Here is a 25287-nt window from a genome sequence, read left to right on the forward strand (position 1 = left end):
AAGGGGAGGAGAAATATGCTCTGCATCTTAGTGGAAGGAGTGACACAAAATTCTCAGCCATGTTCTGTCTACCACCTTTTGTGCTCTGAAAAAGAGAAATGTAGTATAATAGTTAAGAATGTGAAAGACTAGCTATGATCAGCTGTGAGAATCTTGCTGCCTCATCTAAAAATTAAGGATAGCAATAATACCATGTTTCACAGAGTCATGCTAAAATTCAGTGGGATAAGCAACATAACCTCTAAACACAGTTGCAAGCACACCTACAAAGTCCTCAACGAATGTTTGCTGTTATTGTAGTTTTTCACTGTTCATCTGAGGTTTTTTTAGTTGGGTGATGGGGTGGGGATGCCTTGCAGCCAGGAGTAAGGAGGCCCTTGGAAAACAAGAAAAGTGTGTATCATTGATCAGGCAACATAATCTGTCACTGAAAATGTGCTATGTCCTACTTAGTTTTACTTTGTTCTGTGTTGTTATTGTTGTTGTTAGTTTGCTTTTACTTTTGTTGAAGGAAATTTTTTTTTTTTAATTCCCATTCCCTTCTATTGTTCTCACTGGACTTCTATTGCTTTTGGGAGCTTCCTGCAGGCAGTTGCTGTATCGCACTTCCTTCAGTATCCTGGATGGCTGCTTTCAATTACAGGACTTGAGTTATGCCCTCTAAACAAGCACATGTACAGAAATCTTTCTTTTTAAAGTTATGTTAGATTCCTTCTCATTCATGATTTTCTAAGAAATAGTTACTCTTCTTCTTAGAACTCTTCTTCTTTTTCAGTTCATTTAAAAGTAAACATAAGCTTTTCTTAGTGGGTTAGTAAAGATAAAAGCTAAAATATTGCAGCAAAGCATCTTAAAATATACCAGGCATCGAGTAATATAGAGGTTTGTTTCTCCTTCATAATAGCCTAAGGCATGAGCCAAGCTCTGCTCCACAACAGTAACCCAGGGATCTGTTGAACTGAGAGGCTCTGCCCTCCTTAAGATGTTATCTCCAAGGCTCTTTGAATTCTCCCCAGTTCTAAAAAGTAGGAAGAAAAGCTGGGACCAAGTTCAGCAAAAGCATCTATATGTCTTTAAGAAGATGACCCAGAAATTACACATATAATTTACTCCTATCTCAACAGCAAGAATTTAATCACATGGTCAAGGCCAGTGGCAAAGGAATCTTGGAGATATAGTTCCTAGACAGGCATTCAGGTAGCCAGGAAGAAAAGATTTGAGGGACTGGAAGAAGAGGAGATAGTAAATTTTATACCACATTTGCTGCCTTATCAGATTACTCAAATTTTTCTTGTTCTTTTTTTTTTGAGATTACTCCAATTTAAATAACTGATATATATGGGGTGACTATCCTGTTGCTCTCTTTATTCCAAATTGTAATGCCAAGATATGCATCTCATGCTCTTTTTAATAAAATGATTTGACATTCATGGGTCAGAGATGTGTCTCAATGAATATATTTCTTATTTTGAATGTCCTTTAGCCCTGCTTTTATGAGGCTGTGATACATAACATAAGCTGGAGGCTGTGATCATTTTTTAAAATAATAATTGTCATCCATGCATGATATTTTCTTTGATATTGCCAAGGGTATGGGATGATAATTGAGAGAGAATGTGGGTGAAATAATTAAAAACAATAGCAGCATTAATATAGATCTCATTCATTCTCAAAGTTCCAATCCCCAGAGCAAAAAAGAATTATAAAATTTTTGAGCTGGATAGAATCATCTGAGGTCTGATTTACCTGGGAAACCACTGGAGGTAGAATTATTTCTTGTGATAACTTTGCTCATGATCAGAAGAAGTTATCAAACTCCTGAACTGTTTGCAGAAATAAGGGGAAATTTTAAGTCTTTTCATTTTGGTTTAAAGCTAAGTAGGCAAGCCTTGTTCAGGTGAGAAAATCAATCTCCAGTCTTCATTCTTATGTCAGACATTGTGATATGATGTATGGGATTCTTTCTAGTTTTATGCTAGGACCTTGATGAAAGGGGTTTCCCTGTGTGTGTCTGACCTATTTGTAAATTCCCCTATCATAAGATAAATTATGCACCTAATTTTAGGTGGTTTTTTTCAGTCCACATTGAGTTTGTGAAATTCGTTAAATATTTCTGTATAGTTCTTTCATATTTCTTTGTTCTATTTCATTATAAGAATACACCACAATTCACTTATGCATTCTACTGCTGATAGGTATGTGGATAATTTCCAATTTGGAATTCTTAAACAAATAGACAATAAAAGCCAGTTATATACAGAAAAGTAGAAGTGTTAATCTGTAGCTTTGAATGTTCTTTTCATTCCCCAAACTCCCATCTTCTCCTACTGAGGGAATCTTTTAAAGTTGACCCTCTCCGTGGTAATGTAAATTCCATATCTTTACTTGAGAGCTCAGAAAAAAAGCCTGGTGGATATGAGCTCCAAAGTGTAGCCCTGCCTTACATTTTCAAAGGGAAAGGCAATCTTTGCTGAGTTTACATATTTCATAATCCTGGCATTATAGAAAGTAGGAACAATAAGCCTCTTTCCAATTTAAAAGATTCAAAAATTTCACCATTCTCCAGCATACCCAAATTAAACAGTAGTAATAAGTTGGAGAGGAAAATGCATTTTGGCATTTTTTCAAAGATTTGAATTTCAAAGAGTTATTATTATACATAACAAAGAGAGGGAAATGACAATGTATTTAAATAACCCTCACTAGAAACTTCACATTAAGTACATTTCAGACACAGCTTTAAGATGCAGAAATTAGAAGTTATTATTCTGGCAGTATCTCCTCCTTGAGGTTATCTTACCAGTCCAACAAGCTGCCAGCCCTACAGTGAGATTGCTTCATAGGAACATAAAATTTATAGACTACTGTGAAGTTTTGGTGAAAGCAAACCAATGCCCGAAACCACTGTAGATCTCAACATTGCAATAATTTTGCCTGTAGTAATTTATATATTTAAAGGAAAAGAATTCTAACTGCTGTGATACATCATGATAAAGTCTATCTTCTACACTATATGTTAATTTTATTAATAGCTTCCTTGACAGTCTTCCTTGAGGATGTTGTGCTAAAACTTTGCATAGCGGTTAATAATCACCATTTTTGTTAACTCCATATTTGTGTTTTGTTTCTTGACTCACTAAACATAATGTAAAAAGCATATATTAAAAGCCAGTGGAGTTTGGCAGGGGTCTTATATCTGCCAACAGTTAACTGAGTGACCTTAGACAAGTGATTTTGGTCTTATACTCAACTTTGTTCTCTCCCCTATGAGGCAAATGCTATTTGCTCACAGTATGTTGTTATTAAAAAAAAAAAAAAAAAAAAAAGTGACATGTATCAGATACCACTCACTGTTAAAACCCTCAGAATTTCATTAGCATCACAAAATAGTATTTTATTTTTCGCTTTCATGAATCCCAGTTGCAGGTGCACCTGATCAGCAGGTGAGTCTCTTCCATGTGATAATTCAGGGATCCAGGTTTCTTCTACATTGAAACTTCACCACCATCTCCCTTATGCTTCATCTCTCTGTGCATCCAGCCAACAAGGAACTGATCTGAAACTGACTGACTTCATTTCTGGACATATTCTGTTGGCCAGGAGGAGTCAATGCAAAAGGAAATGGGAATGCAGTTTTAAGCTAGGCCTCCACTATCTCAATCAAGTTTCACATTACAGAAAGGGTAACCTATGAAATTGAGATGCTTTGTGAAGCTGCTATTGTTGTTAACATTTTAGGCATTCTTCTCAAAAACATCCTCCTTCCATATCAGCATTTCCATAATCACACTGAACATGGCAATCATCATCATGCTATCTTAGAAAGGATGAGTAAGGGGTGATCACAATTAGCAGTAATAGCTGCTATTAGTGCCCAATGCCTAATGTATACCACTGACAATATTTTGCTCAGTTTACTATCAGGAAGGCACCAAATTACGGTAGTCTCCCCTTACTTATAGTTGCAGTTACCTATGTCAACCACAGGTCTGAAAATTTTTAAAGAAAATTCAAGAAATAATACATTTTAAATTGCATACTATTCTGAACAGCTTGATAAAATCAAATCCCATTTTACTTTATCCTACCTGGGATATAAATCATCCCTTTGTCCAGTGTATCCATTCTGTATATGTTACCCACCCATTAGTCACTAAGTGGCCATCTCAGTTATCATATTGACTGTCACAGTATTGCAGTGCTTATTTTCAAGTAATCTTTACTGAATGAATGACGCCAAAGTGCAAGAGCACTGATAGTGGCAATTCACATGACAAAGAAAAGCCATGAAGTGCTTCCCTTTAAAAAGGGGGAAAGTTTTCTACTTGATAAAGAAAGTTTTATGCTAGGGTTACTAAGATCCATGGTGAGAACAAATCTATTCATGAAAATTGTGAAGAAAGTAAAAGAAATTCATGCTAGTTGTTCTGTCATACCTCAAACTGCACAAATTACAGCCACTTTGCATGATAAGTGCTTGCTTAAGATGAAAAGGATGTGGAATTATAGGGTTCTGTACTATCTACAATTTCAGGCATTCACTGGGGTCTTGGGATATAATCCTTGAAAATAAGGGGGTACTGTTGTATGCTAAACTGTAAAATATCAGATATAGAAAAATTTCTATGAAATTATTCAAGAATCACAATGAGAGACCTACAGATAAACCCAAGTTTCCATTTCAGTGCTGATAGCAGAAGGGCATCCTGTCTCCCAGGACCAGTCACTGTCCAGAGAGGAGCTCAGAGGGACCAAAAAGAGACCCCAGCAGGCCAGACAAAGAAGACCAAACCTCAGTGACCCTTTCCAAATTGTGCTACCTTTGTGGTGTAGGAAATGAGCACACCTGGAAAACATACAATCGATCAAGTAGAAATTCAAATAATTATTTCAGATCAAGTTGTTAAGCACTCAAATCACCTCCCTTCCAATTAGAGAAAGAACTAAAGTCCTACAGTGGCAGGTGAAATGATGGCATCACAGCGTCATTTTTTTTTTTTTAAGTGGATACTGGGGATTGAACCCGGGGCGCTTAATCAATGAGTTACATTCCCAGCCATTTTTGTTTTATTTAGAGACAGGTTTTCGCTAAGTTGTTGAGGCTGGCTTTGAACATGTGATCCCAAGCCACTGGGATTAGACTTGCAACACCACTCCTGGCCTAGCATTATCTTCTCAACCTCAGTGTGCCTCAAAATCATCAGAAGGGCTTCATCAAACACAGATTGCTGGGTCCTGTACCCCCGAGTTGCTCATTCAGTAGGTCAGGAGGTAAGCGGAGAATGTGAATTTTTAACCAGTTCCCCAGTGATGTTGATGTTGCTGCTCTGGGGGCCACACCTGAAGAATCTATGCCTTTGGTGATCTGACTTCACATTCTGTCTCCTGGCCTCTTTGTCCCTGTGCTCACTCTTCTCCAACTGTACTAGCTCCTTATTATTTCTTGAAGCACCAGGCATATGTACATCTCTAGACCTTTGTCTTTACTCTTTTCTCTTTGCTCAGATATTCTCATGATTTGCATCCTTACTGATGTCACATATTTGCCCATTTATCACCACATAATTTAAAAATTCTAATCTATTCCCCTGCCCAGCATTCACTCTTCCCATTCTTGTTATTATTTCCTTTCTTTTCAGATCTATCACCTTCTAATTCTCTAAATAAATAGCCAATGTATTTATTATTTTTTTCTCTCCTGGTTGGAATAAGAGCTCCATGAGGCTAACAAGTATCTGTCCACTTCCCTATTGAGTCTTTGGTGCCCGTGGACAGTGCTTAGCATTGAGTAGACGCTCAAAAAAAAAAAAAAAAAAGTTTTTTTTCTTTAAAGAAAAGATAGCAGGAGGACTGAAGGAAGAATGAAAATGGAGAGACAAATTAAAATAATATAAATGTATTACATATTTTGACTCACAATGCAAATCACATCTCATTTGCACACAGCCAATTTGCTGTATAATTCATTCACAGTGACTATTTCATTGCCTATATCTGAGAGCCTTTAATGCTCTAGTTGCCTTTACCCACCTGTTGCCAGCGTTATCCTTGGGTCTTGTGGGGTTTGACAACTTCAAGTGACAGGCTTGAGATCAAAATCCAGAAAGTCTTGCAGCATAAATGAGTGACTTCAGGTTTGGAAGCGAGTTACAGTGTCATAGGTAACTTTTGTTTTCCCACTATTTGGGGACGCTCAGCTTATCCAAGTTGGACCGCACAAATCAAGTCCATTCTTACCCTTCCATTTTGGCATAACTTACTGTAAGACAAATGTATATGTGAAGAGGAGAACCAGAAGGTGAGAATTATACCCTGCAACAGGGGTTTCTACGCATGGAAATTTTGGTTTTTAAGCTGACAAATCATCCAGACTATAGTTCCTGTTTGTTGTGAATGTTGAACTGTTTATAGATAAAGGAATATCCAATTGTAAATTCCAGTGGTTTAAAAGAGAAAGCAAACAAAATAACTGATTCTTTGCCTAGAATTGTACTACAACTTTATACTATGTTAAGTACTAAGAAGGTTCTGTTCTTTACACATAGCAGAAAAATCCCTTCTTATTTTAACCTGTATTCTCCAACAACAATAAATTTCTTATACCCAATGCTTTATTTTTAAAAAACACACATAGTCAAAGACATTAACAGTATGCAGCCTGTCAGCTTATACTTCCCATAACATCATGCAAGTACTCCACTCTGTAAGGATTTCAAACAATTGGTAACAATGATAACTTATTTTTGGAAATAAGTATCATTACCTTTGCCCATGTGATGCTGATATTCTCACCAGGAGGTGATGCAAGTGTATGACCCTCAGATGGAAAACAGCAAGATTAGGCAAGTGTGTGTGTGACCCATTTGAGCAATTATAAAAAAAAATCAAAAACACAAAATTAGGGCTACATAAGGTTTTTTTGCTCTGTGTGAAATTCCTGCACATCAATATTTATCTTCTTAGAGATAAAGGAAAGTATATAATCTCTAATGTTGGTAAACCTGATCATGTTTTTAGTTATGATATACAGAAGATCTAATTTTCATTGCTAGCTGCTCATGCATGTGCATGCATGCACACACACACAATCCTAATTTCAATCATAGGATGTTTGAGAATTTAGACGGTAGAAACATCTATAATGTATCTCATAGTTTCTGTTGCAAAAATCTGTAAAATCTTTTTATCCAATATGGGACTTTGGAGAACTTTTTACCTGATACTAAGTGTTATGGTTTGGATCTACAATGTTCCCCCCAAAACTTAGATTTTGAAAGCATGATCCCTAATGCAATAAGATTCAGAGGTGGAGATTTTTAGGCGTTGATTAGCATGGTTACCTTGTTAGTGGGTTAATAATTTAACCCATTTGATGGGTTAATAATTTGAATGGACCTAGTGATTAATAACTGTAGGCTGGATGGTGTGACAGGATAAAGTAGGACACTGGAGGTGTGTCTTTGAGGGCTATATCTAGTGTCTGGTCCCTTCTTCCCTCTCTCTATTTTCTGGCTTCTGGGAGCTGGGAAGCTTACCTCCACTATATTCTTCTGCCATTATGTTCTGCCTCAATTGGAGACCAGAGCAATGAAGACAGCCAACCATGGATCGAGATCTCCGAAACCCACTAAAACAGTTAGCCACACCGTGAGCCATGTGACTTTGAAGCCCATCCCATTAAGAGGTTGACTTATTTTTCCACTCTTTGACTCTGGAATGGCCTTAGGACTTGCATTGGTTATAGAATCTAGCAGAACCAATCCCATGTGCCTTTTCCAAGCCTAGGTTTTAAATGGCAAGCCTTCTGCTCTCTCTCTCAGAACCCTAAAACCTCCATGACAGTAATACCATGGTACCTTGCTGAGAAATGAGAATCCATGTGGTCATCCTAAACTAGTCAGTCTCTCCAACTCACAACTGATTGCAGAACACATGAGTGAGCACAGGTAAGACCAGAAGGACCACCCACCTGTGCTCAACACAAATTGTTGACCCACGGTATCATGACAAACTAAGTGGTTGTCATTTGAAGTCACTAAGTGTTAGGGTGATTTGTCCTGAAATGTAGGCTACTTATACACTAATCTACTCAAAATTTCCAGTGAATTTAAGCAAACAGTGAGAGTGTTACTGCCAAGATGAAAATGTAGGCCCATATCTGACTGGAAAGTCTAGGCCACTTAAAAACTTACTGTTGGAATATTTTCTATATTAAGTTTTCCTAATCATTACTTTGTGATGGTAGATGGAAATATTTGGAAATTAATTTCAGTGGAGTCAAATACAAAATGAAACTGGAGAATCTAGCTAGCTAGACAGTGTTTAAAGTGTGGAGCACTCTATTCTCCATCAGATCAGTATTGTGCCACAACCTGTAAGACCATTAATTCACATACTGAATGAGAGTCAATGAGAGGATGAAGAAAAGACAAACAGACACAGAGAAAAAGTTGGGGCTTGGTAGATCAGTAAACCCTGGTAGGGAGATGGTGACTCACAACAAGCTCAGCCCATTTATTATGTAGGTTTAATGATCTAAAGGTTATATTGTGAGAAAATGTCTTCAAAGCAAACAGAACCAAAGTCAGATGCTAACAACCCAATTTTAATTACCAGCCTGTATGCTTAATTCCCTATGCCCCCAGGCAGTTGGCATTTGAACTCTAGGTCAAGCCCGATAATTCCATGGCTGTTATAGAACCTCCTAGGAAACAGGGTGTCACCATAGCAACTAGGGCACTCTTAACTGGCACCTTCACACAGAGCGCTCCCAGAAGGGGTATCGCCTCTGTCTCTGGACAGCTCAAGGACAATAATTGAGACACCGCTTCAGGCACGCAAGATGCTTCAATTTCTTTCACAAGTCCTTGAGCCTTAATCCTGATTTCCTTTTTCCTGTGTCACTTTATCCAAGTCCTGCTCCTTCTTGTCCATAAAAGCTGAATATAAATCATCTTTCCATGATATCCATATCACAACAAGGCACACAGTTACCTCAAAATGAGTCTATCACAGTGTTATTCCTTTTAAATGTAAAATTCATATGGAACTCTAAATATTCAAGTGGTTGTAACTTTCCTGTGTACATATATAAATACACAACTGTGAATAGCCATATCATCTACAACCAAGACTGAGATCACAATTGGAATAAGGTGTACTCAATGTTTGTATGAATATGTCACAATATACTCTACTGTCATGAATAGCTAAAGGGAAGAAATAACCAAAAAAAGTATAAATAAAATATAAATAAAATGGGAAAGAGGAAACTAATCTTACCTTTCTTATCCTTTTCATATCAGAGATTGAATCCAGGGGTGCTTAACCACTGAGCCATTTCCCTAGCCCATTTTTATTTTTTTATTTTGACACATAGTACTCCCCAGTTGCTTAGGACTTCTCTAAGTTTTTGAGACTGGCTTTGAACTTATGATCCTTCTGCCTCAGCCTCCCCAGCTTCTGGGATTACAGGGGTGCCACTGCACCCAGCTTTGAAATTAACTTTGATTACATGTATTACTTTGTCCATAATTGTATAATTTCAATATTTAACCACTATTTCAATATTAGTAATACAACCACAAAAAACCTCTGTAGTATTATTCAAGTCAGCGTTATTTGTAATTGCCAAGAAATAGAAACAACCAAAGTATTTCTTAATAGGTGAATGGTCTAAAAAATTGGTACCATGAAATATTACTTAGCAATCAAAAGGAATAAATTATTGATACATGCAACCATGGAGTAGATCTTAAGGGGATTACGGCAATCGGAAGAAAACAACCAATGTCAAATGGCCATACACTGTACACATGTAACAATTTCAAAATTAAAAACTTAGTAGAGATAGAAAGGTTACTGTTTATCAGGGAAGGGGATGATGGAGTAACAGGAGGAGATATGACTATAAAGAGCGTGAGGAAAATCTTCACAGTGATGGAGCATTTCTGCTTCTTGATTGTGCTGGCAGTTACACAAATTTGTATATGTGATAGATGTCACAGACTTATATGTACACATTGTACCAGTGCCATATTCCTTGTTTTATATCAGGTATAATTTAAGGAAAAAGTACATATGTACATGCCCATAGTTTTTTCTTTGAATTTAGATTCACAGGAATTTACCAAGATAGTATAAAGAGGCCCCTTGGAGACTCATTATCTCTGTAATTTTTTTTCTTTTGTAATAACAATATCTGACATTATTGAATCCTTATTCTGTACCAGGCAGTGTTTTGTGTACTTAAAAAGCATGAGTTCATTAAATATTTCATTCAGCCTTTGACATAGATGCTAGTTATCAGCTTCCCTTTATTGATGAAACTCTAAGCCATGAAGAGATTCAGTCATTGGCCCCTATGAGTGGCACATCTAAGATTTGAACCCTGAAACCTGACTCCAGGATTCCTGTGCTTGCCTCTGTCCCCTTTACTACATAAGGACTCACCCATCACTGTTTGCCTACAGAGATTTTTACATGGTAAGTAGTTAATAAGTACTTTTGAAGGAGTAATGAAAACACATGGGGTAGGGCATGTTGACATATGCTTATAATCCCAGCTATCCAGAAGATGGAGGCAGGAGGATTGCAAGTTCAAGGCCAGCCTGGGCAAATTAGCAAGACCCTGCCTCAAAATTTAAAAATAAATAAATAAATAAAATGGGCTAGGGGTATAACTCAGAAGTAGAAAATTACTGGCTTCAATCTCCAATGCCATAAAATAAATAAATTAATAATGTTAACAGGTTTAAGGCTCAGGTTCTCTGTCTCTCAATCTACCCCCATATGACCCATATATTCAACTGGGTTTCTGAGAAACAGCTTGATGCAGAGATTCAGACCCATGACTGAACCACGGCGGCTGATCTCACCGTGTTAGAGCATCCAAAAACAGAAAGTTTCAGATAGACCAGAGGAATCAGTTTTGAGATCTGTTGGATAATATGGTGACTGTAGTCAATAATGGTGTACTGTAAATTTTAAAATAACTGAGTGAATTTCAAATGCTTCACAATAAAAATGATAGGTGAACAAAGGAATAGGTATACTAATTAGCCTGAGTTTTACATGCCACACTATATATGTGCAATAAAAACCACTTTCTGACCCAATAATATATAGATAATTGTGACTTTTCAATCAAAAATAATTTGCTGATGAAGTCAATCTATTTAAACCATGAATGGGTTTTATCAAGGAAATATTTTGTCCCAATAAATGTTTATTCCACACATATTAATTGACCACTTGCCCTTTACCAGACACAGATAAGTTGGAGATCAATGTTGATAGGAAAGATAAATGATCTAGGCTTTCTGAAAATCAACTTAACATTTCCTATGTTAAAATTTTAACCACTAAGAACTCAGAATGAGGTTGTATTGGAGGCATGGAGGCTATAAAATCTATTTCAGTTAAAATGAGATCATTAATGTGGGCCCTAATCCTATATGGCTGGTGTCCTTATAAGAAAAGGAACTGGTACTCTATCCCATACTGAGGGTAGTCTCTGTGAAGACACAGGGTGAACATGGCACCTACAAGGCAAGGAGAGGGTCCTAAGAAATGAACAACCCAGCTGACACAACGATCTCAGATTTCTGACCTCCTGAAGTATGAGGGAAAAAATTGTTCTATTTAAGCCATATAGTCCTTGGGACTTTTTAAAGGTGTACCTAGTATTTCCATATCTGGCAGTCTAGGCTACTGCTTATATTTGTACAGAATGACATGTGTCCTGGGAGTCTTGCTGGAGTCTGGTTTGTAAGAGATAAAAAAAAAAAAAAAAAAAAGGTTAATCAGTAAAGAAATCATTAGATGAATTATACTATATTCCATTTTATAAAATGCTATGGAGATTTTTCTAAAATTGATAACAGATACTGATATAAGAAGTTAGCCAATATTTGCTTGCTTTTTTTTTTTGTTGTTGTTGTTATTCATTTTAACATACCCGGCAAAATAGATTATATGATACAAAAAGCAAATCCCACACAGTGTACATAGGTGGTCATTTTTATGTATGAAAATTCGGATTGTGTTCAGGCAGGAAAAATAAACAATAAAAAGTTTAAGCTTGGGATTTTGTGATGGGAACAGGCATAGCAGTTGATGTTTAGCATTTCTTCTGTATGCCTCTGTATTGTCTGAACTGTCCACAACTGGCATTATGTCATGCATTACTTCTGTAGAATTTGAAGTAATCTCTTGTTTGTAGCACAATAGTTATACAAAGAGCTATAGTGGGACATAAGAAGATGGGTCTGCTGAGATTCACAGGTGGCCTCCCTGAAGAAGTGACACTTAATCTGAGACCAGAATGGAGAATTATGGTGAGAGCCGAGCTGGCAGGGGGACTGGGACAGAGGGAGGTAGAAGTTAGTGGGACTAGGGGGGTGGCTTTCAGGTAAAGAGGGTTAGTAAGTTATGATAGTAATGAAGGAGAAAAGGGATTTAGGCAGTTAGAAATGTACCAAGGAATAGACCTCAGGGAGACTTGGGAGCTCAGATAAGGAGTTCAGTTTTGTGTTCAGGTCAATAAGAAATCAGAAAAGGTTTAGGAGAGAAAAGTATGACCCAGATTTACATTTTAGGAATATTATTGGAGAACTGTTTGGAAGGGGACAATTTAGTAGAAGAGAAATATAGCTAGATGAGTTTGTAGTAGTCAGGGGAGAAATGATGGTGGCAAAGATAGTGTACTGGCTATGGCAGGTCCAGTAGACAGAATTATGTCCCCACCTTTGTCCATGTCCTAATCCCAGAAAGCTGTGGATGTGTTAGGCAAATTGCAAAGGGGAATTGAGATTGCCAATGAAACTGCCATTTCAGTTGTCAATAAAATTGGGAGATTATCCTGGTAAGCCCTATGTAATCACAAGGATCCTTAAAAGTAGAAGAGGAAGGCAGAATGGAAGAATCAGAGGGAAATGTATGAGATGGAAAAACAGGCAGATAGATGCAATGTTGCTGGCTTTGAATTTGGAGTGAGGTTCTAAGAGCCAAGGACCACAAATGACTATGGAAGTTGAAAAAGGCAAAGATGTGGATTCACCCCCTAGGTTTTCCAGAAAGGGACACAGCCTGAAAAGACATTGATTACCACCCAGTAAGACTCATTTCAGACAACTGACCTCCAGAACTGTAAGATCAGTTAGTCTATGCTGCTAAGTTTATGGCAATTTGTGACAGCAGCAAAAGAAGCTAATGTTCTGGGGATGCCATGAGATGTGCAGATGTAGTAGACATGTGGGCACAATGGATAGGAATTGGTGGTTATTGGAAGTACACTGAGTAAGATGGAAAAATCAAAGTGAGCCCCAGAATTGGATTCGGCCACTTGATATGTGTTATGAGGTTTGAGCTGTATATAAAAGGAACAAGTAGAGCAAGTGGGAAGACCATGATTTGAGATTTGAAGTGAAACTGCAAAATTCTGGAGCTTAGGAGGAAAGTCTGGACTATTTCTCCGTATTCTGGATCATTGGTGTAAGGAAGACGTAAGCTAATAGTATCTTGAGTTTATAGAATATACACAATTCTTATGACTTGGTGCCATAGCAGCATTTGATTGTAACATTAAACACATTTCTCTGAAGATATTTTGAGTGTCCACTATGATGATACTATTCTAAAGTCCATGATTTTCTTTTTCCATATTTTCTCTTTTCTCTTCCAATGTTTCCATTCTAGAAAATGTAAAAATTATCAGACTTTAAATCTGTCTTCCTCAAAGCATGCCTTTTGTCAGTATTTGGGTGTTGAATGGCAGAAAAATGAGAAAAATGAGGTGCAGCCCGTGTGAGTTGTTGTGTTAGATTAGAAATGTCTTGCGATATGGACAATCTAGAGAGTGTGAAGTATGGTTCAGGGGATGCTAATTCCAGATGTGGGCATATGAGAGAATCAGGACAGAATCAGAGAGCTTACATGAGAAGGAACCAGCAGATAAGTAAGAACCAAACATCTTCACCAGAGCAAAGGGTTTAAGAAATTCACAAATGTAAAAAGGACAAATTTAAAACAATTGGGGGAAAAGGCTGAGTTTCCATACAAAGGATGGAGATTGGAAGCAAGTCAGCTCCACAAACAAAGAAAGGGAATAACAGCAGTTGAGAAGGTAGGTTGTGGCTGAATTAGGACTTGGGTCAGATAAGCAGGCACAGAGCACAGAGCCACTGGATCATTAGTGTCTGTGTGATGAAAATGGGGTGCAAGCACAAGAATAAAGTTTTTGCTGAGTCAACATGCAGTTTTTCTGAAGTGGGAAGTACCCAGCAGATCCACAGTAACTGTCCCATGGATGTAGACCCAAGGAGGGGACACCATGTCATTTACAGCATCTTTCACATCTAATAATAATTTTTCCCAGAGAACAACTTTATTTTGCAATTATATTAGGAATCCATTTCAAAATGTTTTCTATTTTCCACTGAATCCTAAATATGTTATTAATGTTATGTTTTCCCTAAAAGCAGCACAGCTAAAAGCCTGGCACATATTTTTGTTCCTGTTCAGAGGCTATGATAAATGCATATCTACACAGTGACATCTCTACAGGAGGATGTGTGCTTAGCCCCATCCCCTCTGCAATACAATTTCTGAAACAGTCATTTTTCTTCTACCAGTGAGAGTTCAGTTATTAAACCTAAATTATCTAGACACAGGTAGGTATTTCTGAAGTACTTAAATATCCATTATTACATTTGCCAAGTTCATTAAGATGTATTTGAGACTAAGATTTTTTTTTTAAAAAATCTCTTCATGAGGGAGTCAGTGAGAAAAGACTCACTGCAAAGTTGTACATTACAGGCACCATTCTTTAATCCTGTGGTCATCTTCTTTGTATATCCCCTGCTGTCCCTATAGCTAAAAATCCTAATGACTATGTTAACACCTGACTTCAGCTCTAGGACTTAAAAGCATATCCTAATTAGTTGTCAGAGACAAAAGCGAGAGATCAACTTTATTATATCGACACTGTGTGAGATGCTGATGGGGGGATAGAACCAAAAAAAAAAAAATTGTCTAATAAATAGACTCCAGCTCTGCCTGTCTTGTCCCTGACCCACCCAATCTTCTACGCAGACGGTCTCTGCTATCCACTTCCTCCTAGACAGGTAAAGTAGGTGGGGCATATCCACAACATCACCCATTATTATTACTATTAAGTATTCATAACATTAACCATTTTAATCACTTTCAAGTTTGCAGTTCCTTGGCATTGAGTACTTGCACATTGTTGTGTAACCATCACCACCATTCATGCCATTTGTCTTAAAATACTGCTGTGGGTGGGACCAGGGTAGTGCCACAAATGATTGAGTTGATAAAGGTTAAATATGCGGAAGCCGACTTCATTTGTAATACAGGTTGAGTAAACGTTGCTTTCCTTCTGCCCATTCATTCACCTGATGTGTTGATTAGACTTCAGCCACTAATTGGACCTGGCTTAGGATAGGGTTCCTACTAACTCTTCTGAGCTCTTCCTATCCCATTAACCAATAAACCAATTTCCAGTTCACAGTACTAACGGTAGCAAAAGTTGACCCCTTGCTGTGAACCAAATGTGGATTGAAGCCTCTTTTCTCATCTATTTTCATTGACTTCTCACAACAACCCACGGAGGAAGGTTATGAATGCTATTCACATTTTTTCAAATGAGCCTACCAAGGCAAAACTGAGGCACAGCAATTTGCATAAGATTATAGAATTGGTAGGTGTAGTAGAACTTGGGTTCAGATTCACACAGTCTGGGCTCACGATTTCATCCACAGTGTTACGTTAACCATGAAATTGGGCTGCCTGTGAACCCATGAAATTGTTTAATTAAAAAAAAAAGCATTTAATCCTTACTCTTTGGGATAATTTCATAAATAAAATTGTTTCACAGAATTCCCATCTAGATTTTTTGAACGGATCAATCTTTATGCCCAAAGGAAAAAAAAACATGGCCACAAAAACAAATGAATATACTTTAAAAACAGGGTTATAACAGAGTGAACACAGGTGTGAGGGAGTCCTCCAGAAGGGGAACAAATAGGTGGTGGCTTCATGTGTACATTTTCTGGTCTCTATGGCATTGCAGGTGAATCCTGTGGAGACTATAGGCCCTACAAACATGATAACATGCCATTCATTGCCCTAGCAGGAAACAGGGCATACTCCAAAGAGGGTTACCCAGAACCTGAGAACAAGGTCCTATTGAACTATAAGGCATGCAGAGTCTCTCATATACTAGAAACATCAGGAAAACTTCCCCACACCTAGCCCCAAAGGGACATGCAGCCCAGTGAGAACAGGAGAAAAGAAGTCACCCCACCTGAAGCTGCAGCTGTTAAGATTTGGGTAAGGCACTGAGAAAACCCGAGGAATAAATACCCAGCCTCTGTCTCCTCACTCCTGGCCAGTGCCTCCTAGTGGCCAAACTCAAGCAGAAACCAAAAGCAGGGAAGCTGTAATGGTACAGTCACAAAAATCATTTCACCCAGGCACAGAGAATACAGAGACAGAAGCTGGGGTGAGGGAAGGGAATAGTAGTATGGCAATAGAAAATCACAAAATATGTGGATGGCCTGTTGATGTGACCAAAAAATAGGCAAAAAAAAAAAAAATTATATATATATATTGGAAAACTAGGGGTGGTAGACATTTGGTGTCTGTCATAAACTAAATTCTTCTCTACCATAGCAGAAAATGAAAGGATAGAGATATCTAAAATTGATATAACAATATACATGTTTTGGGCCATATGCTTAAAATAGGGCAACCTGCTAAAATAGGGCCAAGGGCTGGGCTGTCTCTGAAGGCAGGCTGAAGACTGAGATAGTCATGAAGATGTCAGCATAGAAACAGAGTGTTGAAGTCTGAGGATCTGGATTTCCTCCTGTCTCTTCCAAGACTTTTACAACACACTTTTCATATAGAAAAAAATGTGACCAAAACATTCCATCAAAGCCATGGTTGCTCCAAGTTTTGTAAGCGTCTTTCAGAAACAAGGAATCTGGGGTTTGTCTACTATCTTCTTTCTTACCTACACATTAGCATAGCAAATACCTTGAGAAGTCTCACAAGGGAATCCATTGCTTAGCAATCTTAGTTGTTGACTGAAGAATCAGTTCCGTACGACATGCCTCTAAAATTTCACTTTTGAATAACTAGTGTTTCCTAGAACACACTTTGGTTAATGTATTGTCAGACAAGCAGGCAAATATTCACATGTGTGTTTAATAATGAAAGTGATGAAGAAAGAGTTGACATTATTTATTTTTACAGACTACATTTTGATCATTGTACACAAATGGGGTACATCATTTCGTTTCTATGGTTGTGCACGATATAGATTCATACTATTCGTGTAATCATATACTACATAGGGTAATGATGTCTGTCTCATTCCACCATTTTTCATACCCCCCTCTCATTTCCCTCCATTCTTCTCTCAACCCCCACTCCCTAACCCCCATTATATATCATCATCCACTTATCAGGGAAAACATTCGGCCTTTAGTTTTGGGGGATTGGCTTATTTTACTTAGCATGATATTCTCCAATTCCATCCATTTTCTGCAAATGCCATAATATTATTATTCTTTATGGATGAATAATATTCCATTATATATATATATATATATATATATATATATATATATATATATATATATATACCAGTTTCTTTATCCATTAATCTGTTGAAGGGCATCTAGGTTTGAAAGACCTAATTTTAAATCTATGACATTTTCTCTAGTGAAATATGTCTACCTAATTGTTCTTCACATCAGTTTGCTGGAGCTCAGAAGTGTGATCAGATATGCCATGCCCTTGGCTCCATGGAGGCTAAATTACAAGGTTCTTCTTTTATTCTCTGTGAGGGTTTGTCCAGGCTCCCCTAGGCTTACCAGCTTGGTGATACAATTTGCAATGTCTTAAAAGGCGTCTTTCAGAAAAAACTCAGAATCTCATAGTTGACTTTGTTAGCACCCATCATTCATTCCCACAAGGTTCCCTAAGAAGAGCAGGATGGTGTCTCTGGCAAAGAAGGTAAGGGCAGTGCAGTGATACATTGCCCTATGATTAAAAGCATGTGCTTTGAGGTTTTGAGACTCTAGTTCCACCAGTCTCTCTTGTGGACTCTTAAGCATCCATTTCCTTTTCTGTAAAATTAGATTATACCACCTATACAGAAAAGAGTTACAGCAGCAAGCCTGAGACTATGTAGCTTAGAAAATTCTGTTTGCAAGGTGCACACTTGTTTGCAATTTGGGAACTTGGATTTGGGGAGATGCCCACCATTTCCTGCTTAGTATGTCTCACTGTGCTTGAACTGTTTATGCAAACACTATGATGGTTGCAGAACCCCTACTTTCCATTGGGAGTATGGAAACTTTGATTGAGACTAAGCAGAAGATATCTATGTGACTAAGACTGAGTAAAATCCTCAGGCACTGAGTCTCTGTTGCTTCCCTTTAGACAGCATTTCACATGCATAGTCACAGTCCAGTGCTACAGAGATCAATCACATCCCATTTGAGTCCACAGGAAGAGGACCCCTGAAAGCTTGTACCTAGTTTCCTCTTGACTTGGCCCCATACACCTCTTCCCTTTGCTGATTTTTTTTTTTTTTTTTTTTTTTGGCCTTTCACTGTGTGCTGAGTCCTGAGTCTTCTTAGCAAATCATCAAAACTGGGAGTGATCTTGAGAACCCCTAACATTGTGTTATAGTGAATGTGGACTCATATGCATTAAACATTTAGTACCCAACAAGGTTCATACTAAATAATCATGGACACAGAGAAAGAAGAAATCTTGCACCAGGCACAACTTCAGGGTATTGCGGGTCATTGCTGCACTGGTCCACCTTCCCTAGGTTCCTTTACTTATTTATACTTTGACTTAATTATACCTAGATAATCTTATAACCAATGTTTATAAGTTTTCTTGGCATATAGTACTTAATCTTTTTTTTAAATTATGTTTTCCAGGAGATACAATATATTAGAGTATTTTGAGTGCTTTCTTCTTTCATTAGTTTTCCAAATTCCTCCAAAGCCCTACTAGGTGTCTCTCTGCTCTCTGGTGTTGAAGTGTACAGTGTCCTGTTCTGCATTTCTAACAAAGTAATAGCTTCTGTTGATGGACCATCAGTGCATATCTTGGAGATTCTGTCTCTGTCTTTAGTCAAGTGTGAGTTAAACAAGGATGCTACCTTAGGACTTAGAACTGGTTTTTAATTTTAAGTTGCTTCCTCTTACTTCCTCTATAACTCTTTAACTCAAACTTACTAGTCATGTAGAGCTGTAGTTATTACCATTTAAATTACAGTTGTATAGTGTCACAGGATGCATACAGGTAGATTAACTTATCTGTGGGTTGCCTCTCTACAATTCCCATATTTAAAAGCAGGAACAATATTAGTTCAATGATAGTTTCCTTCTTACAGTCTTGCTTGAATGACACAGCAACCACTGGGAAATTTACAACCAGGAAGGGAATAGCAAGACATTTCTATCCTGGTTCTAAAAATATTTGGTATAGCATTTTCAGCACTTATTCAGATAGGAATAAATGCAGAACTTCTCACAAATACTTTTTTCTGAAATAATTCCCATCTTTCTTTTAAAAATGATCAACTAAAGTCTATTAAAATGTCAAGTAGACTTAGCCAACCAATAGTCAAATTATATTTGGGGGCATATTTTATGTTCACTAAATAAAACAAGAGATAACATGTAGAGACCCTAATCTGGTACAATTTTCTGCTACTGAAAACATTGCAGGCCTTCAACCAACCAGACAGTAGTATCAGAATCAAGACTCCTTTGAGCTAAGGCAATTATGTAATAGCTAATATAATTGCCCAGATTGGACATTGTTACTTGGAACTTCAGCAAAAATTGAAAGACAAAAATGATGAGCATCTGGAGATGCAAGGTAAAAGATGATATAGTTAGGTGTTTGCATCAGTTTTTTTTTTCTAAACAACAATCTACTCCAAAGCATAATGGTTTAAAGCAACAAGCATTCGTGTCCTGATTCTACAGGTCAGTGCCTGTGGGTTCAGCTCAGTTGGGTAGTTCTGCTGCTGGTTTTGACTGGGTTTGTTCATGTGAATAGCTACAGGTCAGCTCGGCAACTGTGTTCCTGGGGTTCTGCTGGTTGTTGGCTGGGATGACAAAGGACTAGGAACCATGGTATCTTTTCTTTTAACAGGAGAGCCTGGTCTTGTTCCTTATGTGGACTGCAGATTCCAAGAGCAGCAAGAGGGCAGACCTTTACCTGCAAATACATTGTACACATGTGTCACATTTTCTTTGGTCCCATTGGTCTCAGCAAATTATGTATCCCAGAGTCAGTGTGAGAGAGACCAACTCAAGGGCATGGACATTGTGGCTTGCTTCTGCACAGTTCTACCTCCCCTGGGTCCCTTTACTTCTTTATACTTTGGCTTAATTGTACCTAGATATTAAGATCTTCTACCCTATGTTTATAAGCTTTCTTGGCATATAATACTTAATCTTTTTTTAAATTATATTTTCCAGGAGAGTTCATCAGAGTATTTTGAGCCCTTATCATCTTTCATTAGGTTCCCAAATTAGTCTGAAGTAGCAACCAAGATGAATGGGATGGGTTTCAACAGAGTAGGGGAAGTCAAGACTGTGAATGGTCTGTGAGAAAATATTTACCCAGGCAGAGGATAGATAAAACTGGAAGGCAGCAGGAAGACACTGCCTGAAAAATAGCAACAAATGATTAAAAGCAATAGACATGTATGATTACATGAATGGTATGAATCTACAGTGTGTACAACCATAGAAACGGAATTATGTACCCCATTTGTGTACAATGAATCAAAATGCAGTCTGTAAAAAATTAAAAGCTAAATAAAAATTTTTTAAAAGCAATAGACATTGTAATGGAGAATGAAGGAAAATAGAAAAAGGAGGAAAGGGGAAATGAAGGAAGATGTTAATGTTCATGGAGCTCTGATCCCATGTGCTGTTTACTGAATAAACATACTGGGTGATTTGAGTCTGTCATCATATATTTCTATAGCCCTTGTACATGGCAGACATTAGCAAACAGTAAATAACAAGCAGACAGCATCCTTTCTAGAATCTTACATACTAGGAGAGAAAATGGATACTGAGCACACTGTCACATATAATTAGTCACAGTTGGATAAATGCTATGAAGAATATGTATATAGAGCTGTAGGAATGTATAACCCACGTATTCCAGTTTAAGAACTGAAGTAAGACTTCAGCAAAGCAATGCTTAAGCTAAAACATCATCTTTTATAAAGTCCACAATACTGTATGGAAGGATTCCCAACTTGATCATCATCATCCTATTCACAGATAATAGATTGAGAAAGGGAAAAGCCACTACCCAAAATCACAGCCAATAGGTAACCAATCCATCATTCAAACACAGGTTCTCAAACATGTTCTCAATACCACAAAGCATAATGTGCCTATTTTACATATTTTTCTAGAGGTATTCTGGTCACTGGATATGTTTTACCTAAATGAGTTGTTTTAAGTAAAATATATTGTATAAATTTCTAAATACAATATACACTGAAAAGTGAATCTTCTTCTCTGTCTTATCCCCTGGGTCCCCTTCTCTACAGACCATGTCAGTCAAATTTCATGTATATTTTTCCAGAGGTTTATAGTTAATGTTTGTGGCAGTTACTTTGTGCTAGATGTTTTCTAAGTACTTGACAAATGTTTACCTCTTTAGTCTTTAATAATAATTTTATGTGGTGAATGTTATTATTAGCCCATTTTTTCACATATACATACATTCTATTTTTGATTTTAAGTGCATACCAAACTTTGAGATGCTTCTCCCAGCATACCAGTCTGCTTTTGCTTTGATAATACAACAAGAACAAGAAAGTCCAAAATCTTAGTGACTTAATTACAAACATGCATTTCTCAACTGTGAGGCTGAGCAGTGGCTCATTTTAATTTGCCTGGTCTTCATTTTGAATTTGGTTTGTGTCCACTTCTTACATCTCTTCTTCTAAGTCACAACTGAGAAGCATTATTTACCTGGCAGAGCATTGTCTAAGTGATTGGAGCACATGGGGTTAACTGGGACACACACCAACACCCAAAACTGGCTTACCGCCTCTTCCGTCAGTAGTCTGTTATTCAAAGCAGGTCACAAGCCAAATCCAAAGTCAATGTTGCAGGGAACTATATATGGAGAGTCCCAGGAGAGAACAAAAACTTTGAATGAAATTAATCTGTAACACCTTGACAATCCCCAACTTTTATCTTTTGCAGCTGGTATCTAGAGGTATAACTGGAAAAAGAAATGTAGCTATGGATGAAGTAAATGTGACTTTTTAAGGTGTTTGGGGGACAAAATATAAACAGCTGTTTTTTTTTTTTTTTTTTTTTTTTTTTTTTTCTGTTTGCATTTCCCAGGTTGTTGCATCATGTTTGGAAAGAAAAAGAAAAAGATTGAAATATCTGGCCCATCCAACTTTGAACACAGGGTTCATACTGGGTTTGATCCACAAGAGCAGAAATTTACTGGCCTTCCCCAGCAGTGGCACAGCCTGTTAGCAGACACAGCCAACAGGCCGAAGCCCATGGTGGACCCTTCATGCATTACACCCATACAACTGGCTCCTATGAAGGTATGGCAAGGATTCTGTCTTTAGGATGGCTTAAGCATGCTCTTTATTTGAGGTACTGTATCATCTTCATAGGAATGCTATAAAATGCCTCAACCATGTATTTTTTAAATATTCACATATTAGCCACAAGTATTCTTCAGGGGTTTGTAAGAGTCACCATTTATGATGTGAAACTTAGCTTTCAGATGTGTGTTATATTAAAAATCAGGCACATAAAATTCAATCACAAACAGGGAAATTTTCATTTCTACTTTAAATAGTGGTTCTAAGTCTATGCTGAAGAATATTATCCAACCCCTCTGGTTAATTTTGGGAATAGTCTCTAATCAAATATTACATTAGACTAACTTGAGTTGTTTTCCATTTGCTCTCAAAATATTTAAACTTTTTAATTTAAAACATAATACTAATAGATTTAAAAGAGATATATTTATAAACATACACATGCATATGTGCATAGACATATTTTATATAAGCAAATATGTATACAAATATATATGTAGATCTTCATATCTATCTTTGTAAACCAAGAGAAATCTATTTCAAACAATAGACAAAAGTTTGAGTCCTAGGATAAGATGATTTACCTTAAATAACTGGTAGATTTTGGCAAGGAACATTCGTGACAATAGTTGCATTAAAAAAGAATGCAGTCCCATACATTTCTAATATGCCAAATTGATGCAAAAAAAATCCAGGGATTGCTGCTTCCTTCTCTCCTTCAGAATGCTAAGAATTCCAAAATCTATTGGACAGTTGCTCAGAAGTTGTCTATGGGAGTTAAACATCATTGAAGTTTATCCCCATGTTATCCAACATATCATTCACGTTTTCTAATCCAGACAAAGTAGAATTCAGATTTTCTTCTTGTTATATTAGCAGACATATGTGCTACATGAAAATCTTATTCTATTAGCATGATTACTGCATAGATAGTATTGAAATAAGACACAAAGCATTTTAAAAAGATGCAAAGAAGGAGTACCTTTGATAAATTATGGGAAGTGCTTCTATCACCTGAGCTGCCCAAATTAGAATTGTGGTTTCATCATTTATGCATGGTCTTGCTCATTCTATTTTGCTATGGGCATGTGAGTCTGTTCTACCCAAGATCAGTAAAGAGTCTTTTAATCTATATCCTATGAGTTTGGTTTCTGATAGGATTTTGAAAGTTTTTGGAGCAGCTATTATAATCTTAAGTACCCAGAAGATGAGCATTTGAGAAAGTAAATCATTAGGGACGAAAGAAGTCTTTCATTTTCAACAGATATGGATTGATACTTAAAAGAAACAGAACAATTAACCAATTCTACTAATTAACACTAGGCAATATACTATAATCGAACAAAATTTTCTCCTTAAGAAAAGGCTAAAACTTCCCTAATCACAAAATAACAGGATGAATCGTATCTGAAAGATGATACTGGAAAAAAAAAATATTTTTTGGTTGTTTTTTTATATCCAAAGTTTTATATAAGCCAGAAAATGTAATGGGCAGTGTGTCAAGGGACGTCCTCTGCTCTTGACCATCATTGTGAAAGGAAAATTCCCAAGTGAAACTAACCTTACCTTGGAATACTATTATCTATATCACTGAATAAGAAACATTCCAGAAAGGAGGCAGGGTCTTAGAGAAACACCCTAGCTGAAGACCCAGGCATGTGCTGTCTTGTTATAAAGTATGTTTATTACTGGACAAGCACTATCACCTATTTCATCATTATTTTCTACTTGCTCTGGTGCTAACTCATCTTGTCTGGTAGTGGAGAAATAGGCTCCCATCTCCATGGTAACCCATCATGCTCAGTGGACATAGGAAAACACTCAAGATCGTTTGTTTGTTTGTTTGTTTCATTTTATCAGTGGCCATGCTCATTATCCTTTCCTCTCTGATGGAATTTAGCAGTCCCACTGGAGTTTGGAGCAAGAGTTCCCTACTACTGCACTCCAGAGTCCTGTGATTCTGTGATTCTCATTCATTTATGGCCTTTCTAGTGCTGATGAAAATGTGTGAACTTTCAGTCTGTATGGAATGGGAATATTTGCTACAGTCACTTCAATGCTAACTGGTGATGACTGGAAAGTACATCTTAAATATAGAATCAACCCTGGATTTCTTCAAATGGAATCTCAGGCATAATTTTGCCACCAAGAAAAAAAAAAGTAAAATAAAAATAGATAAGAAATGACAAAGTAAAATCAGGCTAGGTTGACTCTCCCCCAGAAAGAGTGAAGCTAATCAAATGCATTTAATGGGCAATCATCCAAAAAATTCTGTATCTCATATTCTCATTAAATTCCTTTAGAGTGAACCTATTTCTCTCTGAATACTCAGTATAGTTAGCACTGCTGGCTGATGGTGGACAATATTAGTGGTCAAAGAGAATTCTGTTGTCTCTGCCAGTCCCTTATAATAGGTAAAATTAAAAGGCTTAAGGTGACAAAGTAAGCCATGCAATTTGGTTGATCCTACTCTTTTCTCTGGAAAAATCTTCCAAATTACTTAAGGAAGGGTGTATAAGCCATGTAAAATATATCTTAGAAGACAAAACAGTATTAGAAATAAGATGTTATGACTGAATTGACATAAAGGACTGAATAATGAAGACAAGAATTATGCAGGCCTA

General features: G+C 37.1%; 1 protein-coding gene across 5 annotated transcripts in view; it reads left to right on the plus strand.

Moving 5' to 3' along the window:
* PAK5 (p21 (RAC1) activated kinase 5) overlaps window positions 1-25287 on the plus strand; it is a 386653-nt gene that overhangs the window by 258346 nt on the left and 103020 nt on the right. For all 5 annotated transcript variants that reach the window (XM_079126870.1, XM_079126873.1, XM_079126871.1 and 2 more), the window contains one exon: window positions 22446-22660. In XM_079126870.1, the coding sequence (XP_078982996.1) occupies window positions 22457-22660 (204 nt within the window). In that variant the 5' untranslated portion in view covers window positions 22446-22456. The remainder of the gene's footprint in view (window positions 1-22445; window positions 22661-25287) is intronic.

The sequence above is a fragment of the Sciurus vulgaris genome, assembly GCF_902686455.1.
Source record: "Sciurus vulgaris genome assembly, chromosome: 2".
Classification (NCBI taxonomy): Eukaryota; Metazoa; Chordata; class Mammalia; order Rodentia; family Sciuridae; genus Sciurus; species Sciurus vulgaris.